The sequence below is a fragment of the Miniopterus schreibersii genome, assembly GCF_964146895.1.
Source record: "Miniopterus schreibersii genome assembly, chromosome: 14".
In the NCBI taxonomy this organism is placed as follows: domain Eukaryota; kingdom Metazoa; phylum Chordata; class Mammalia; order Chiroptera; family Miniopteridae; genus Miniopterus; species Miniopterus schreibersii.
In genome coordinates, this window is record NC_138114.1 from 26189351 (window position 1) to 26208639 (window position 19289).

Genomic DNA, 19289 nt, shown 5'->3' on the forward strand with positions numbered 1-19289 from the left:
TTCTTTTTGCATAATTTAAAGGGTTCATAGCATGCAACTCATCTAAAAGTTCTACCCTTGTAAGGTCTGTTGTCTGAAAATGTGTTCTCAAAAATTGAAGAAACATAGTTTGAAAGCCTAAAATGAGGTGGGTATATACCACTATTGGTTGACAGCATTTAGAAAATTAAAGTTAGAAGTATCATTTTAATAATTTTTATATCTTAAGTAGATAATTATCTTAATATTTGTTTTTAATAATTTTAAAACCTGCTACCGTAGAATTATTTGCTTGCTCTCTGTATTTGTATGCTTTTGTGGTACCATCTAATAGTTTTATTCATTGAGGTTTATCATTTTTAGATATTTTAGAGTTAAATTGAAATTATGACTCAGACGCATATAAGAAAATAAATAGCAGCTCTATTTTCTACATTTTTGTTTTTTTGCTCTCAAATGTTATGTGTTTTCATGAACTATGCAATAGACATAGATTGAGAGTTCTACATCTTTGGAATAGTAGCACTTGCCATTTTCCCTAAAATGTCTAGTTTACTTACGATCCACCACTATGTTTCAGGTAGCAAAAAGTCTTTTGTCAAATGAGTGCATGATTAATTTGAGGTTTAAAAAGGTGTATAAACTCCCAATCACTCAGAAGCTATTTGTCAGCTTATCTACTAATCATATCCTCTCCTTTTCCCTTCTGCAGACTATCTTTTGACCATTTTTCTGCCTGTTAGGAGGGCAAGTGAGAGGAAGTAAAAATTGTCAGGTCTTTCTTTCACTTCCTTCCGGACAAATGTGGTTTTGAATATCAATTTCTGTCTTTACTTAACTATTAGTATATGTAAGCAGTGTGACTTTGAGTAGAATTTTCCCTTTTAAAATGAGCACACAAAATATAGAGAACAATAACATACAGATGTTTTAACTATGAAAATTTATCCTGCAAAAGCCTATCAAAATCGATAGAAAGTTCTGAAATCAAATTGTAAATATAAATAAGCACTTTCATCTGTGTACATGTGCGTACAGATTTGCTATTGGGGAACCAGGGAGAAGGCATAAAGAGGGTTTAAAAACAAAGTTCTTAACCCTGAAAGGAAACTTAGTTGAGTTCATCAATAATGCAAAATAATTACTACTAGAAAATGTTTGGAAAATGAATTTATGCCTTTGGTATTGGTCACTGGTCTTACTCTATTACATAAAAATTCATAATGGAGTTCAAGCTTCTGATAGATATGAGCCTGACCTCACAAGAAATCCAAAGATGTTCAGGTTGGGTCTTTTGTGGCTTGCAACCAACTAAGTCACCTGATGTATGATTTCAGAAAACAGCCCCCTTTTTGTTCCCTAAATAATCAGGTCAAAAGTCCGGGTGCGGCTCTTACACGGATGACTGTCTGCTGTTACAAGGTAAAATTCTGCTATTTTCCACCTCTTCCCATGTAGTGACCCATGGCAAGGAGTACTGAGAAAATTCCATTTGGCCTCTTAGTTAACCCTGTTTACCAAGTCCTAGAGAATCCTCTGAAGGGAATCCTGGTGAGATCCTACCACCACATTCTGTCTACCCTTCACCTTAAGATTAGCATGGACTCCAGGCAGAGAGTAGAAACGAAAAACACTGGCCAAGTGGCCACTTTTTCTTTATGTGAGTCTGTTCTCTCAGATGATTCTTGATGGATTATGATATAATTTGCCATCTAGATTTGTTGTTAGTGTTTGCTTTAGCATCTGTTCTTCTGCTTTTACATTTACCCAAGTGAAAACTGTTCCCCAGTTTACCTGAATTAACCATATACAGAATTGTAGAATTCTCCCTTTGCCTCATCTAATCTACTAATCCCTGAATGCTGATTAGTACTTCTTTTCTTTCACAATATGAATTCCTCTTACCTTTGTCTTTCTGCCTTTTTGAAACACTGCAGGGCCTCCTTTCACAATATTAGGTCATTCTAAGTGTCCTGAGTTTTTAATGGTCCTTTTTCTAAAAAGCTTTAAAAGTAGTAGGAAAGTTAGCAGCCAGTATCTTTGCACGGAGTAAGCACCTCGAAAACTGTTTCCATCTGATACCGTGTTATTCAGAAGGATGTTCTGTTCAGGTGAAATCTCCTACAAAGTTAAGGACGACATTATAGTTTTATATATTTAAGTTTGCCTTTGGTGAAAATGGCCTACTTTATTATCTACTTGACTAATATTTCATAAATCATTTTAGCTAGCATTTACACCTCCCATAACCATTTTACTTGGGGGTTTTTCCCCCTGTTACCAATACTGCCATTGATTTTTCTAATGGATATTAACTACAGCTTCTAACTCTGAGGCTACCAGAATTATTTTCAGAATTCCATCATTAAAATTTAGGAATAAAATCATTCAGTAAATATTCTTCACCATGACATTTAAGTAGAAGCCAAAATACCAGTGTTTCTTCAAACTAATAAGTAGTAGCATCTACTTTCTAATACCAAAATGTCTCAATAATTGTTATTTTTAATATCCCTTAATTACCTTGGTCTTTATGTATACATATGCAAGTAAAGATCAAAATAATTACATATACTTATACATAAATATATACAGGTAAAAATCAAGGTAATTAGGTACATATTAATTATATGTAAACATATATACATACATAGAGTGAATTCTCTTAGAATCCTGCTCAAAATTTTCTTTAACTTAAAAACATTTTCACAAATACACATGATTTTCCTTAGAGTGGGGAAACCAGCAAGTAAAAGTAATTCTTTTTTGATTTCCCTTCTCAGAATGTCTTTTATTTTAAATGTGATGGTAAAATTATGCTAAAAATACATTTATCAGGACTTGAAAAACAGTGAGAGTGATTCAAGCTCAGAGGAGGAACGGAGAGTCACTACCCGAGTTATTCGCCGGCGTTTGATTATAAAGGTATCCTGTAGCCGGACCGTTAGGGGCCTTGCTGCATTATTAGACAGTCTTTTCTTGTGGTTTTGAAAATTCAGCATGCTTGATAACTAAACGCCTCCCTCTATGTTTGTTTGCACATTTGGAAGCTTATAAAAACAACCAAAGGGAAAAAGTCGTGTTGCTTGGTCGTAGCTGTCTGGGCCTGTGTCTGACATGTGGCAGTTGGATTTTATCGGAGAGTTCTTGGGACTCGTATCCTGCTTTCCCTGGAGCAGTGTTATACGTGTGAACAAGGATTCTGTCTTGGTGAGAAAGTAGTCCGTGTCAAATGAAATGTCCAATTGAAATCTCAGGGGCTGTAATGAGGTAAGATGAAGAAAGAGATTAAGAAAATTAAAAGGCTTCCTTCTCAGCCTCAAATTCCTACTGCCTTAACAGTTTTTAAGTGAAAACTAGTTCTTTATCAATCAGTGACTGAGAATTTTGGTCTTACAGCCTGGAAAGATGTGACATAATGTAAATCAAGCAAAAACTTCTGAAATAAACTTATTGGGGTAACATGGGTTAATTGCATTAGGTGGTGGGTACACAATGCAATATACAGATGATGTATCATAGAATTGTACACCTGAAACCTATATAATTTTATTAATCAATGTTGCCCCAATAAATGAAATAGGTTTTTAACTTGACAAAAATGCAGCCTTGATTTTTTTTGTGTACAAGTATGGGAAGCAATTTTTACTGGAAGTGAAAACTATAATTTTTACCTGTTACAGCACAGTTGAACACTGAATAAATCTTGATTTCCCCAACAAAGGCCATTTGAAGCACTGACCTTATACATGATAAGGTCCAGCAGAGTGTTTCTCAGTCTACTGCTTGTCTTTATTACTATCTATAGAGATCGCTCTTGATGTTAAAATAATTGAGTGCAGCGAACTAGGAAGCTGTTTTCCATGCACAGTCCTCTGGCTGTGGTCCACATCACTTGAGGCTCTTTGGTTGGCAGCTCTAGAAAGGAAGGGAAATATCTATTGAAAACCATTTATCAAATTATCACCCATTTCTAAAGTATCGGGAGACCCAACAGGGAGCAGACACGTTGGCTTAGGTATCCAAAACTTCTTAATCCTGCTGCTTGTACTTTCCATGTAGATCAGATGAAAGAAGAGAAGAAACTCTGCCCTAGTACAGTTTTTCAAAGGCTCGGGAAACATTAGAGAAGAAGATCAGTCCTTGTATAAATCTTACATTATCCCCCAATCAACCGTGAGCTCAATAGGGAGCTTTCAAGAAAAAGGGCGGATCACTTCTCTGAGAATTTCATGCAGGCAGGCCAGACTCCTTATTGGTGTCAGCACATTGGCAAGTATTCAGCCTGCTCTCCATAATCGCTCCCCAAGTCTTCTTGGAATCAAAGGAAAGAAAGAATTCAGTTTTCCAAAGGAGGTAAAGCCACACTCTGGGCTCAGGCTTTGCTATTCCCATAATCGATGTCTTTGAGAAACGGTATTTTTAAGCGGCACGTCCAGGAAACGCACACCAAACGTAGTGTAACACGCTTCTCTGCTTAACACAGGACACACTCGTGTTGCACCCAAGCCCACCTTATTCCTGTATAACAGTTGCCCATTATGGAGGCTGACTTTCCTCTATAGAGGGGCGGGCAAAAGTAGGTTCACAGTTGTAATACAAATAAATAATAATACAGGAAAAACTGTGTTTCACATTCTCACAACTGTACACCTGTATAGGACAGAAGGAAATAAACAATCCTGCAAAAAAACAGGGAGGGCAGAAGATAGAGCAATGTTAACCCTGTCTAAAACCAATAAAAACATCACCACCACCCCCCAAGTCAGTGACAGTTACTACATATCTGAGTTTAACTTTTAATTATATACATTAACTTTTTAATTAAGAACTTAAGTTTAAAAGACCGTAATACACTATGATGGTGTAGGCTTCATAAAACCGAGGAGTCGGTGTTCTCCCCAGACGCCTGCTTCTTGAAGTCGGTGTAATTCTAGGGAGACTGAGTGGAACTGTCAGAGAACGGGTTTTACAGCGGGGAAAGCACTGTGTAAGCACCAGGATCACTCCAATAAGCTCTGAAAAATGTCTTCTATATGTGACAGAAATCAAAAGCTAAAGAATAGCTGTGATTATCATTGGAAACTATAGGTATAACAAGAAACTATAAGTTACGTATAAGAGAATCGTTCAGGTTAACATTTTTCTGTTCAGATGTTCGGGACAGTTGAGAAGGGTCACACTTCTGTTGCTTTTCTCTTTACTGCTACATTAATATCTTTCTAATGTAAAAGAGCTTGAAACTACAATAGTATCTGGCAGATGTGATGTGGGAACCATCGCTGTCAAAACCATAAAATGAGAATAGTAAACCCTAAAGGGGTCATCAATACTAAAGTCTCTTCTTTTGCTAGATGATAAAACTGAGGATTGGAGACAAGTTAATATATACAGAATCACAGCAGGGCAGAAGCGGTCCTGGGATCAGAACCTAATCTCTAGCCCTCTAGTGAAGTGTCTTCTACTTGCTTTTTCCACAGTATCATCTTTCTCTTCCAGAACAAACAAAAAAGAAATATCTTTTCTTAGACTAAATTAGACACTTGGCCATTTAGATCTTCCCAGTGGCATAGAAGAGGGCAATATTGGGCTATCTTTCCTGAAAACTATTTGATGGAGCTGGAATGCTAGGAATTCGACCTACTTCATAGAGGCTATCTAACCTTGGACTAAACCAGCATATTTATACTGTTTGCCACTTAAGTGGCAATGGTGTGCTCAGGATTCCATTACCATAAATCTAGGCAAATCTGTCGTCTTCGCCGTTTCATTTCTATAATGAGTGGGTTGAAAGCGTAATTTTATAATTTTCTCTTTATTTTTTAAGTTGCTAAGGATTGAATCAAATTAACAAACTCCTATTTATTTCTACAAAATTTGACAATATCACAGTGGTTTCAAATACTTGAAAGCAGTTTAAGTAAATTAACCAATCCTATGAGCTTGTTTTACATTATTTGCTTAGCAAATTCAGTGATTGGAAAGGTAAAATGTTTAAAACAACTCACAGCCAAACTATGGAGAAGTTTGGGAAGATTCAGACAACTGAATTTTCACTATAGAGTTCAACGGTATTTTTAGAGTAAGAGTTTATGTGCATGTTTTACCCAAACCAAGCAATTCCAAAGTATATAAAGTTTGATCTACCCATTCCATTGCCCGACAGTAACCACTGTTCATGAGCTTCAGATTGTTTTTATATACATATGTCAATGTGCACATGTGCAACATCCTTAGCAAGTGGGTTTCTCAGAATATAAAAAGGGGTTATACTATACATGTTGCTTAGTAACTTGCTAAGTTATGTGTGCCATACATGTGATATCCACCCCATTTTTTGGAAAGTTGAAGTTTTAATGTTGTGTACATAAAAGCATACTGGTACATTTTATACAGTTACTTATTCTTTCCCTTTATTCAAAAGTTCAAGGAGAGAAGAATAAAAAATTATAAAATGCACTTCTTCAGCAGGGCTTAAAGGGAAGTACAGTTAGTCTTCATTAAGGTGCCACCAGGGATGATACTGTAGCACCATATGTGCTGTAATTTTCCTTTGAAATAGGAAAGAAAATATGTGTTGGGGTGGAGCAGGGGGGAGGATGTTGCCAAAAATAGTGCCATCAATAAGACGGGGGGGGGGGGGGGGGTGTCTTTACTTAAAAGCACAGACTGTTTTCAAGAACTTTAGAAACTAATTGGAGGTTATTTTCTCTCATTAAGGAGAGAAAATTTTAAATGGATGATTTTTTAAATGTATTTTGTGACTCCTTACTATCTAATCTACTTTAGTGAGTTTTTACATAATCAGACAAGTTATTTTGTCTTCATTAAAGCACTAATGGACTATATTTAATGGCTATTTAAGATTAAGTGATATACCTATACCTTTAATTATATATAAACAGTATGAATTTTCAGTAGGAAACAAAGAAAATGCCAGAGTAGATTTCGACAACCTATACGACTTGTTACTTATAAGTAGGGCTTTGCTTTTTTCTAAGGCTATTAATATAAATCAGTATGCTTATATATATTTACTATATGCTTATGAATATACCACTTGACATGTTTTTCAGAGACTATCCAAACAATTTAAAAATTAAATGGCATCTTTCACCACAAAAGGGTCCATTCGTGATATATCCAACAGGATTCTATTTTATTGGGATCCTCTTAACACTTAAGAGCTGGACATTTCCCAGAGTTAGCTCAAAAATATTTCATTTATTCATATTTACACTATAGTGAAATCTTTCATGACCTTTTATTAGCTTTCCTACTATCTTTATGCCTTTACTTTGAAAAGAAAAGAAAATGGTTTCTCCAAATATGACACCAACCATATTAAGTATAAATAATACTCCTATAAAAACTTATTGCAGATTTTCATGAAGTTATGAGACCTCTACATTTTTCCAGTTTCCTTCCTGTTAATTGTGCTAATTGAGGTAAGATAAGTCACATGTCATGACCCCACACACTGTCATGACCTATGAGCCCACAATCTATAAGAATACAGAGTCACTTTGTAAAAAGAAAGAAGAGTGAAAACAGGATTTTGTTAGCAAAACACAGTAGTGGTTTAGTCTGTATGCTGTCATCTTAAACCAAAACTGCCTTTCTACCTGTTGTGTAGCACTATCCAGGTCACCTTTTCAACAAAAAAATTTGACTAATAGGTAAATATGTCTCTAGAATAGGTCTGTACTTAAGATGTTTGTCGTTGTTCCCCAAAACTGTAAGTGACTCTAACCTAAAGTTGAATACCAGTGCTGAAGGACATGTATTGCAAATACAGTCCTATTTTTGCTCTGAGTGGTGGTTCTTCTTATACAATCAGAAAAGTAATAGATATTAAGGAGCCATCTAAATCTACCAAGCTTCCTATGAGCAGGAAAATATGAGCCCACCGTGGAGAATAAAGAATTTATTCCATTTTTTTAAACTCACTAGAGGAAGGTCTTCCGACAGTTTTTCCCCTACTATACCAGGTAACAGTCACTAATGGAAAGATACTATCTTAAATTCCTTTTGTACTGATTTTTTTTTTTTTCGTCTGTGGCAATGGAGATTAGATAATCAGTCATCACATCGGATCCCTTTGCTGGAAGTACTTAGTTTCAGGATACTGTTTTCATCAGATGCTATTCTCATTCAAGACCTATGAAAGGCTCAGTCTTAAAAAAAATATTTTCCTGAACTTTCTCACAGTGCTTCAAAAAATATAGTATATATGTACTATATTAATTCAAATTAGACATAATGCAGTCCATAAAAATGGGTTGTACTGAACGTGACATGATCTAACTAGAGCTAAATTTTTTTCAACCAATGAAACTTTTTTCTTTGTAAAGCAATGTGTAACCCTCCCTTCTAGAGTTACGTGTTTTTAAATTCTTCCTTCTTGGAGCTTGCTGCTAACCATCACCCTTGTACATATTTGAGGCTTAATGCTTTGAGTGTTGTTGACTGCTAAATAACCATCGGTGGAGCCAGCCTTTCCCCTGCACGGGAATAGCAAGTAGAATTCATACCTTCTTTTTCTAACACTCCGCAGAGCATGTGTGTGGTGTATGGAGTGGTGTGGAGGTCCCTCCACCCGGCACGTTGCTAATCTCTATGCACATCCCTTAGGGAGAGGAAGCAAAAAACATTCCTGGAGAATCTGTCACAGAAGAACAATTTACTGATGAAGAAGGCACCCTCGTCACCAGAAAAGTAATCGTCACTGGGATTTCATACTTCTCTTGGAATGTAGACGTTCTGTGTGTTTGCTGTAGTGTCCACCTCTTGAAACAGAAAACAGGGAAATCTCTCCTTTTCACTATTGCTTCCTACAGATCACTCGGAAAGTGATAAGACGAATCGTTATCCCACCAGAGAGAAAACATGACAACGCGGTAATGGAGAGGGCCCGGCCCAGAGAAAGTAGAGGCTGGAAGCTTTGTGAGCGCGCTAGAACCTGCTGCTAACGGGCTGGCGGCTGCAGTGTGGCGGCTCGGAGCGTTTGCTGCTTTTCATATCTTGTGCATTTGATCAGGGTCAAAGAAAAGACTTCTCTTCCTAACATTCTTTAACATTATATACTTTTACTACCCTCAGAGATTTCAGAGAGATGCATTCATTTATGGAGGTTAGAACATGCCCGTTCAAGCTTCCTAGAAAAAGTCAAACCCTCTGCCACCACCGCACCCCCTGGCAGCGCCCCACCCCTGCCGCCTGGGCGCGGATGGAGCCAGCGGTGCTCTGGATATGAATGCTGGAAGGGGAAAAGCTCAAGATTCATATACCAAATCAATACATGTTCCCTCTGCAGTATGTTCTACAGGGGTCTCCATCTCCCAGAGAAAACACTTCTACTTATTTTTTCTTTCCTTTTCTCAGAACTTTGCCCTTTTCGTTTTAAAAACAGAAACTTTAATAGTCTGTGTTTACGTAAGAAAAAGACTGGAAATTTCTCAGGACTAAATCAGAAAATTGGAAAGGCTACTACTATGTTTTCCATTATAAGTAGGGTAAAAGCTGAGTATTTGTTCAAAAACTTTGCTCTCAGAGAAGTGTGTCCCTGGTGCTCGGTGAAGAGAGGTCTTGTTTTATGGAAAATGGGTGCCTGCTTGGTCTGGAGTAAGAGGAGGGGGGTGGTAATTCCACAGATTTAAACTTTAAAAAAAAAGTCCCTTAGATCCACAGCATTTCCATGGTGGTAGTTGTGATTAGTGGTTTACTGAGAACTTTCAGTCTCATTACAACAGATCGCTTAAAATGCTGCTCGCTTAAAAAGGCATAAATTATAATTAAGTAATATTTTTTACATTTGGGGTTTGGGTGCCTTGAGAGCTTTAGCGATGATTTCTTCTAGCTCACGACAGGAAATGGAGAGGCTGCTCCTGTTTTCGATCCCTCACTAACCTGAATTATGTGGTGAAGTACAGTGATGCCTTCATTCTGACGGTGCTCTCTAGCTTGCCTGGATGACGCTAAGCTGTGTGGGTAAAGCCAATATGTTGTATTTTTGGACATGAAGTGACAAAGTGCTTTAAACTGTGTTTCCCTTATCCTAACCCAGCCTCAAGGAACCAGAGCGGGAACTGCTTCATAAGGAACACTCCTGCTGTGAAATCCTAACGTGTGCGTTCCTTTTAAAGCAGGGAGAAGGTTATAAGGTGAAGACCAAGAAAGAAATCCGGCACGTGGAGAAGAAGGGCCACTCGTAACAGCGAACGGTGAGTCACGGTGATGCGCGCTCGTGTCAACAGCAGCCCTTAACTCCCTGTGACACTCAGTAAGTGGCCTCACTAAGGAAGTGATTGAGACCTTGCCCTGCCTCTTTTTTTTTTCTTTTTTTAATATATCTTTATTGATTTGAGAGAAAGAGAGAGAAACATCAATGATAAGAGAGTCATTCATCGGCTGCCTCCTGCACGCCCCCGACTGGGGATCGAGCCCGCAACCCGGGCCTGTGCCCTGCCCGGGAATCGAGCTGCGATCTCCTGGATCCTAGGTGGATGCTCCACCGCTGAGCCCGCCCGGCCGAGCGTGTCATACAGTTAAATTTGATGAAAGACACTATGTAGCAGATTAATAAAACGCTAAGCATGAGTTTGCTGTCTTGAATTGGTCTATTTAAGCAATTCTAAGTGATAAGTGAAATGAAAATGGAAGAGGTCAGTCAGCTTTAGCATGTCCCTTAAAGTTTAACATCTCATTCAGTCATAGGTGATGGGAAAGAACCAGAAGTGTCACCTACACTAGCTGAGCCATTTTTCTAGAGTCACATATACCTAATATCCATGAATAAATGCCACCAAAAACTATGACAGTGCTATGCATCCAGGGTCCTTTAGAGAATGTTAACATAGAAATGAATTGGGCACTAAATATACAAGAGGCTTTAAAATTACAAATAATCCACATTGTAAAGAAATTGTCAGGGCCTTGGCTAACTTGCTATACATACCACTCGAAGGAGAGAGAAACTCAGTAGGAGAATTCATATGAATGAAAATAAGTTCAGTGTAGAGCAAACTGTGTGTGTCAGGCGGAAAGAATGGTGATTTGACTGCAAGCCTCATTTTACTCTCCAGGGCGGTATTTACCTTCCATAGTGAACCTAGGAAATGAGTCCAAGACTGCCTGGAGATCCAGGACACTGAATGTGTGCTCTGGAAAAATCAATTTGAAAATATATTGAGAATTTGTATAGCCCTGCTGGCTGCCCCCCCTTTTTTTAAATAACAGAACAACTAAGCAAGTGGAATGCTGCCAAATCTCACTGAGTCTCAGACGGTGACATCAAATTTTTATTTCCCATTGAAGAACCAGTTGAGTTTTGAGTTATCTGAGCCCTGCACCTGCTTTTCTTTAATATTAAGTCACAGCCATCCTATTTTTAATGTAAGGAAAAAGCCAGTGGCTTAAAATCACTATAAAGATTTGTACATAGTATACAGTGATTTATAGTTTATGAAGTGCTTTTCCATTTTCTTCTTGTGTAGTCCTTCAACCAAGCCTTTGTTTACTTCCTTCCTCAGATGAGGATACTGAGTCTCAGAGAGGTCAAGTGACATTTCTGCTGTCACACAGCTCATTATTAATACTCTGCCTGGTCCCTTTGTTACACCAAGCTATCTTTCTAAAATTTATGAATAATAGTCATTCTATCAAATGATTATTGTATGACAGGTACTAGGTAAGATTATTATATATATTATTTTATATAATCCCCAAAATACTACTATAGAATAAGTACTACCATCCTTTTTTATAAATGAGGAAACTGAAGTCTTGAAAAGTTAAATGACTTAACCCAAGGTCTGAGAGCTGATGATCAAAAGCTATGAAATTTGAACTTACCCAGAACCTAGCTCTTAACTATTAATGTAAGTAAGAGTTAAGTAGTATTTGATGACTATTAAAGACCTAAAAGCAAATTTTGAATCAAAGTTTGTGTGAAGGCCACCCGTAGTAAATTTCTTCGTACTCTACATAGTCAAAACAGTCTCTATGTTTAAGAAAAAGCAAAATTTCGTTTTTAAGGTAGCCATAATCTATAAAACATTTCTTCAAATACATTAGAGGGCTGACTAGTGAGGCTGTGGCAAGGGAAGGTGCCCAGGTATAACTGTAAAAAACTGTGGAATAGCTGTATTCCAAGCCTCTGGGGGAAATGCTCAGGATCTCATAGCCATATGGAAGCCACGAGTGGCAACAGTGCCCATGCTTGCCAGGGCAACACTTTATCAGAGTCAAAAAGTTAGCTCATTGTATTCATTCCTTCAAAAAATATTTGACCTTTCACTTGGCGTAGAATGAAAAGGCTAGATATGCAACCATGAATAAAACCTCCATGCCCCCACCCTTCTGGAAATCTCACCCTGCAAGGAGAAGAGAGATGGGAAAGGAAGGACTAGAGTAGCAAATGCTCTGTGTTCTCTGTAGGCTCTAGGGAAGGCCTATCAAAAAAGGCTTTCCTTAAGCCAAAGCAGAGCTGTCTTTAAAGATGAGTGAGTGTTAACCTGCCAAGGTGGATCTCATTGGGGAGAGCAGTCTGCCCTTTCAAGGAGATGGCTGGCATTTGAAACAGACTTGAAGGGTAGAGGGAGTTAGATATAGAGGAAGGTTAGGGAAGTATAAGTGGATACAAAGTCACGAGCAAAGGAAAAGTTGGACACCATTGTGTGGATGACACACATGTAATCTAGACCCTATAGATTCCTCTGGTGTGTGTGGTCTATGAACCAGCCGTATCAGCATTAACTGGGAGTCTTGTTAGAAGTGCAGAATCTCTGGGTTTATCCCAACCTACTGAATCAGGATCCACATTTGAAAATCCCTAAGTGATCAGTATGTACACTAAACTTCAGTGAGAAGTGCTGTCATATCAGTGGCTATCACACTTGATTAAAAAAAACACCTCTAGATGATTTCAGTGTTTAAAGTTTTTTGGTTTTTTTTTTATGCTGGGTTCCAGCCCCAAGAAATTCTAAATAAACTGATAGGGGACATGGCCTGGACATTGGGATTTTTTGGTCTCCCCAGATAATGTTAATGTGCACCCAAATGTGAAACCCACTGGAGAGTGGGAAACAAAGCTTTCCAGTGAAGAGTAGTGGGCATTAAGCCTGAAAAGGTTCATTGGGCTGAACTGCAGAGAATTTCAGACATCAAGCTAAAGGGGTTTTTCCCCTCTTTTTTTAAGCTAGGCATTACGGGCTATACGCCACTGGTGTGTGGACCTATAAGGAGGAAAGGTGGTTTCTAAATCAAGCATACTGTTGACTTGAAATGTGATGTGGAACGGACAACATTCATCTATGAAATATAAACCGCCATGAAAATCCATTGAGTAACTTTTTCTATGTTTTAAAAGTGTTTCTTAAAATAAAAAAAATTATATTGAATTGACTAAAAGGAATGACTAACTTTCTGAGTTGGTTTCTACTACCTTTGTGTTTGAAAGGCCTGCAAAAGCCAGATAGATTCCTAAATGCAAATGTTTCTACCGGGAATTATCTAAACCCAGACAGAGAAGATGACTCTTTCTTCTGAAATGTCATCTTAATGGCTCCTGCCCATCAGATGTTGCTCTTATCACAGTTTATACAGCGTCAGCATTTTATATGGTTGGGGCCAACTCCCTCTGATTGCATGATTGAGAACAAAAGAGATTAGATTTATGAGGGGAACTGACTCCCAACTTTTTGTTAAAACCACCACCCAAATCATACCTGAATATAAATGGGCATAATTAATAGCATTCTTTTTAAGATTTAGAGAAACATATCCACTATTTCTAGAGAGATAACAGTCATTTGCATTGGGTGATAAGAGAAAGACCTTGCTTCTTATTGCAAGATTAACCTTGGAAGTTGGAGTGGTTTTTGGAAGAGATGAAGCAAAACAAAAGAAGTTGAACTGGGTTGCCCATCTACATGCATTTACTAAAATTTATCAAACTATGTATTTATAATAGATGAATTGTATGGTATGTAAATTATGTATCAACTAAGCTGTAAAAAATGGGGGTCTGGGGTGGGGATTCCATTAGAGAAAATTGCTGAGGATTCTCCCTAAGAAAACAGCATGAGAGCACTAGGGTAACATTATAGGCCCATCTAAGAAGCCTGGTGCCTGGAAGATTAGGAATAATGTAAAAACAGAGGTGAGAAAATACTGATCTCCTTACTCTGGTTTGCACACCTTCTGGGACATGGCCTGCCCAAATGAGTCACTTTCCTTCTCTGGAGCCTCTGCAGAGTCATGGGAGGGGGCAGGTGTTGAAATCACCCCAGAAGGAATTGATACTTTGGTGTTCTTGGCTCCAAGCATTAGTGACCTGGGGCACAGAGGTCAGTAGCACTTTTAATACAAAAAAGGAAGCCAGAGCCGCAGCAGAGCAGGCAGAGGAAGTGCTGTACTAACATGCTTACATAAGCCAAGGTATCCTGGGTGATCCATCTAAAGGGAAAGAAACTTGTTCAGGATACGGAAACATCAAGGTCACTGAACACTTTGGGGCCTTGACGGAAATAATTCTGAAGCTTCTCCTAGACCCACGAAAGCAGCCTGTTGCTTACAGGTCAGTGAACAGGGCTGTTCTAAAGTTGTTCTTGCCTTTCTCAGGTTTTCCCTAGGAGGGGCTGTCTTGTTGTCAGGCAGGCATTCAAGTTTGTCACCTTCACACCGAATGAGGAGGAAGGACTAGATGTAGGAAAAATTTTGTTTTATAGAGAACAAGTTCATACCAAGAACAATACATACTGCACAGAAGTATGAAAACCTCTGCCAAGGAATGATTTATTTTGACATATGAAGACTGGCTGTAAAACAGATACTTTATGAAGGGATTATCCTGTAAGACAAGACAATCTTAGTGGAGCCTCAATAAAAAAAAAAACTCACATAAAATTAATTTAGCCTGTCATAACTGATGTGGGGCAGGAAAAGGGAAAGTATTCTTTCCAATGGTTGAAGATAGCCTTTCATTTTATTTTGCATATGGAAAAGCAATTTCATAGTAATGAAGCAATGGCACTGGCCTCCCTTTTTGAAAGAAGAGTTGCATTTTGGGGAGAGACATAAAACATACAGACATGACTGAGATGCTGTATCCTGACTCCGTATCTCTGGCCCGTTGTGCCCATGAAAACCTCATGCCCCTCATATTTTGCTGTCGGTGGAAATCTGAGAGCACCTCTGTCAGCCTCCAGAGGACCCAGGGCTTTCCTGAGCACTTGAGTAAGAGACCTGAGCTTCAGAGACAGATTTAGAAGAGGGTCTTTCTGACTCTAAAACCACAAGTAGAGTAAACAGTTACACAGAAGTCACAGGATCACCCAGAGGAGGTCATTGCCTTCAAAGAGCTTTCCTGCGTCCCCCTTGGGGCCTTGTCCTCTGAGGCATCTAGCAGATAGACGGAGTCCAAAGTATCATGCTAACCCACCCCATTAGGAAACAGAGGGCCCCCCTTCTCTGAGGCTTTTCTTTTGGATGGCAAGGAAGGCTTAGGCAAGTTCTGTTTTTCAAAAAAGAAAAGAAAAAGCTAAACTCATTACCTACTATCTGTCTTTCCACAGGATCATGCGGGATCATGTGTTTTTACTGCCAGTATTGAGAAATTCATGGAAGACATGTCAGCAGGAAGTAAAATTTCACGGAGAAGGGTGTGTGTGTTTGCTGCTTCCACACATTAATGGCATGATTTTTTTTTATTTGATTTTTTTTACACAAAAAGAAAAGAAAAAGAAAACCACCCAGATTTTAATTTAGCATGAGCCAATTTACAGAGCATGGAAATTCACTTTCATTCCCAGGATTGGCACGTGTGCAATTAGCAATGCAGTGTATATACAAGAAGCCATGCTGTTAACAGTTTATCTCAAGTATTTTGGTGTCACTTGCAAAAGGAAGAAATTCCTGCCTCCGGAAAGGACAGAAGGAGATGGACTGATGAAATCACAGAGAAACACTAAAATTACTAAATACACAACAGCTCGCCTTATTTTTCTTGGACCCAAACTGTCAGGGTATAAACACTATTTGTTTCTTTTTTAAGACATCTATAGTTTTGCTGTAAATAATAACACTGTATAAATTCTAACAGAAAAATAGAATAAATGTTGATAAGGCACTGCCTCTTAGAACACAAACAGAATATTGCAGATGCATTTAACATACTAGAGGTCTCAAGGGACTTCACCCTGGAAGAGGAAGGGGTTCTGGGTGGGTGAGGGGCCTTCACTGATTCTTGTATATTAGCAATTATAATGTTTGTATATGCAAAACTGCTAGCTTGATTTTAAAAAAGCAAATCTTTAAAATCTGCTGCAAATTTAAATAATTCCCAAAATGAGGAATTCTGTAGTTCTGTGAAAAAAAAAAAATTTTTCTTCAGAATACTAATATTTTGATGCATGTGTATCACCTTATTTTGATTAAATCTTTTCCAATTTTGCAAACACTACAGTATACTGCAACACAGAAGGTTTTCTCTGTAAACAAAAAGCCCTTCATCTAAAATTTGTTGCTATTGCCAATTTTCCAATGAAATGACCTAAAAATGAAAAAAAAAATAACCTATACAGTAGTTGCTTTAGGGGGAGGGGGGATGCTCTCTGTTAGTGCTTAAAGGGGGTAATGCTTGCCGCTTTAGAGGTGGATGGTGCTCATAAGAGGCCCCGGTCAGGGGTGTTTAAAATGGACTGAACAGAAATCCTTAGCTAGTAGACTGGCAGCACGCTGTAAAATTATTCCTGTATCGTGTACTGGCTATAAGATGTAGACACCTTTCAGTAAGCCAATCATTTGTAACCATTCTAGCAGTGTCATATTAGGTTAATAAGGCTGCTGTGTTTTAAAGGGCATTTTTATTTGGGTTTTGGTGAAATTCTTTAATTTGTTGATTATATTCATATAAAATCAGCATTCATGGACACATAGCTCTAATGACATATGTATGAAAAACCATACACTGGATGACCTAGTCAATTATTTAAACATAAAATAAATTGTGTTAAACTCTTCACCTATCTGCTCTGCGGTGTCCTTGTGTTCTCTGGCAAAAGGTAACTGTCTTACTCCTTGTCATTTGGCTGCACTGATCCTCCCCAGTCCTATTCGTGCCTCTGCCTCTGTGGTCACTAAAGAGATGGCCCCCTAATATTCAGTTCTGCCCAGCAAACTACCAACCTACAAATTCTGAGCATTACATGGAGGAGCCACAAATGAAAGATGAACTTTGCCCACATCTGGGTTGTGCTGCCCCCCAAAAAGTGGGGAGTTGGGGCTATTAGAGCCAGCATGTCCAGCAGCCATAAACTGGCACTTCTAGGAACCATTCTGCTTGCCTCTGCTTTTAGCCCACAAAGTAATTGTTTGTTTTTTAATTGACATTCACTGTCAGTGCTTAGAAGTTAGGAAATTTCACATAGTAACCCCAATTTCTAACTTCTCTTGAAAAGCAAGATTTGGCAACAACAGGCCTCACTGCCAGAAGGCAGCAACGTGCTGGGGCTGTGTTGGCCACTCCAGCCAGGTACGTAGTCTTCAGGTACCACAGTCAGCCTCACTTATATTTGTGTGCCCTGGCTAGCCTGGTCGGCACTGAAGCTTGCAGTCGGCCACTACATAAGTTCAACGGGCAGAGGCTATGGTGGTTTATATTTATTCTAGCCTAGGGCTGGCATGCAGTAGTAGTAGCAGTGGCAATTGTCATCACCATCGCTAAAATAGGAATGCTCACTATATGCCAGGCTCTGTTCTTAATGCATTTATTAAATCACTTAGTCCTCAAACCACATTATGGTGGTAGGTACCGTCTTTGGTAGTAATAGTCCCGTATAAATATTAAACAAGTGCTTAGAGCCACTCAGCAGTGTCACATATTACTTGTCCACTAAAGGTTACTGCCAGATGGAATGAGTTGTCAATGCAGAACATGTGTATAGAAAATCTAGTTTGCATAAAGAATAGGGCTAGACTGCATTTGCATGGTATCCCAAATATGGACTGTGGCCCTCCCCCTGCACCAAAATTATCCTACCACATCCCCTACCCCACCCCCACCCCGCTGAAAGGTTTTTAAAAACGCCCAAAAAGCCTCTCCGTAAAACCGGGTGTCCTAACTTCCCATCTAAGAGTTAGGAATTTCTGACTCACTGTCTTTGACAGAAAGGTGTTTATCCTGAGCTGGAAACTTGATGAAGTGTACTTATCTGGGTATCCCTGAAATTTTGAGTTTAGGGATATATGATGGGCTAAACTTAAGGTCAAGCAAGAGTTCATAAATTTCCTCAGAGAAGTAGCCAGCACTGGGACATGCATTATATATTCCTAATCTAGTTTTCTATATGCTGGCTTATAAAATGTATTTAAGCTTTGCTTTGATTGACATTGCTATAAAAAAACACCAACTATGATGATAGATTCCTGATATTTGCCGTTTTTCTATTTTATATTCCTACCAAATTCCTGAGCGTTAAATTAAAATGTATTATCACTAATAAATTGCCAAGTTATGGCAATACCTCTGCAGGATTATTCCGCCATTTCTAAGGGGGATCCACTTCACTGAACACAAAAATTATTAATAAATACTGCCGTGGCATCCTGATGTTCCAACATGTTCTTTTGGTATCCTCCTGGGTTCCATCAAGGCTGAGCTTTTTCTCCAGGGCAAATAAAAAAAGTTGTTTGTTTGCCTTTATGAGCATCAGGTCACAAGAGGGATATGTGAGAAGCCCAGAAATATAAATTGCCAGGGTGATAATTCTCTGAAGAAGCCACTGATCCAAAAGCTGAGTGAGTCTTGGTGTTCTTGATTCTAGCATTTTAAAAGGTGTGTGATTTCCTAGTCATACGGCAGCGCTCCTCTCATGAATTTATGATCAGATAGTCCAGAAATAAACATGTCTAGCATTGAGATTTGAGCCAAACTTTAAAAGAATTCTTTTAGTAATAGAGACAAAAGACAGTGGCATAATTAATTTACGTGGTTACCTAGCTCACCGTGCACCAATACAAAATAAATCAATAACAGAATGGACTCTGACTAGCATCCTTAGTAGTAGGTCCTATAGCTTTCAGTCCTTTAGCAATTAAATGCAGACTATTCTAAATAAACCAAAGTGAACTTTACCATTATATCTGCCACAAGCAATGACGGACAGCCAGGAGTGATATGTACGGCTAGGCGACCCTGCAGTGAAGGAATTTCATTCTTCATACCTCGGAGCTTTCCGAGTTAAGGAATAAATACCCCCAAGGGTTGCATTTCCAGCACCACATCCTGCAACTCCTCAGCAGTTCCAAAG

At 38.6% G+C, this 19289-nt stretch overlaps 1 protein-coding gene across 19 annotated transcripts in view; it reads left to right on the top strand.

The window, feature by feature from the left end:
• The window catches only part of ANK3 (ankyrin 3), a 530179-nt gene extending 513174 nt beyond the window's left edge, over positions 1–17005 (top strand). For 15 of the 19 annotated variants that reach the window (XM_081157600.1, XM_081157590.1, XM_081157601.1 and 12 more), the window contains 2 exons: positions 10125–10202; positions 15555–17004. In XM_081157600.1, the coding sequence (XP_081013726.1) occupies positions 10125–10193 (69 nt within the window). In that variant the 3' untranslated portion in view covers positions 10194–10202; positions 15555–17004. Of the gene's footprint in view, positions 1–1350; positions 1402–2817; positions 2905–8613; positions 8698–8819; positions 8880–10124; positions 10203–15554 lie in introns of all 19 variants that reach the window. The other 4 variants (XM_081157588.1, XM_081157599.1, XM_081157598.1 and 1 more) reach the window with 2 other exon arrangements.
• The last annotated feature ends 2284 nt before the right edge of the window (positions 17006–19289 follow it).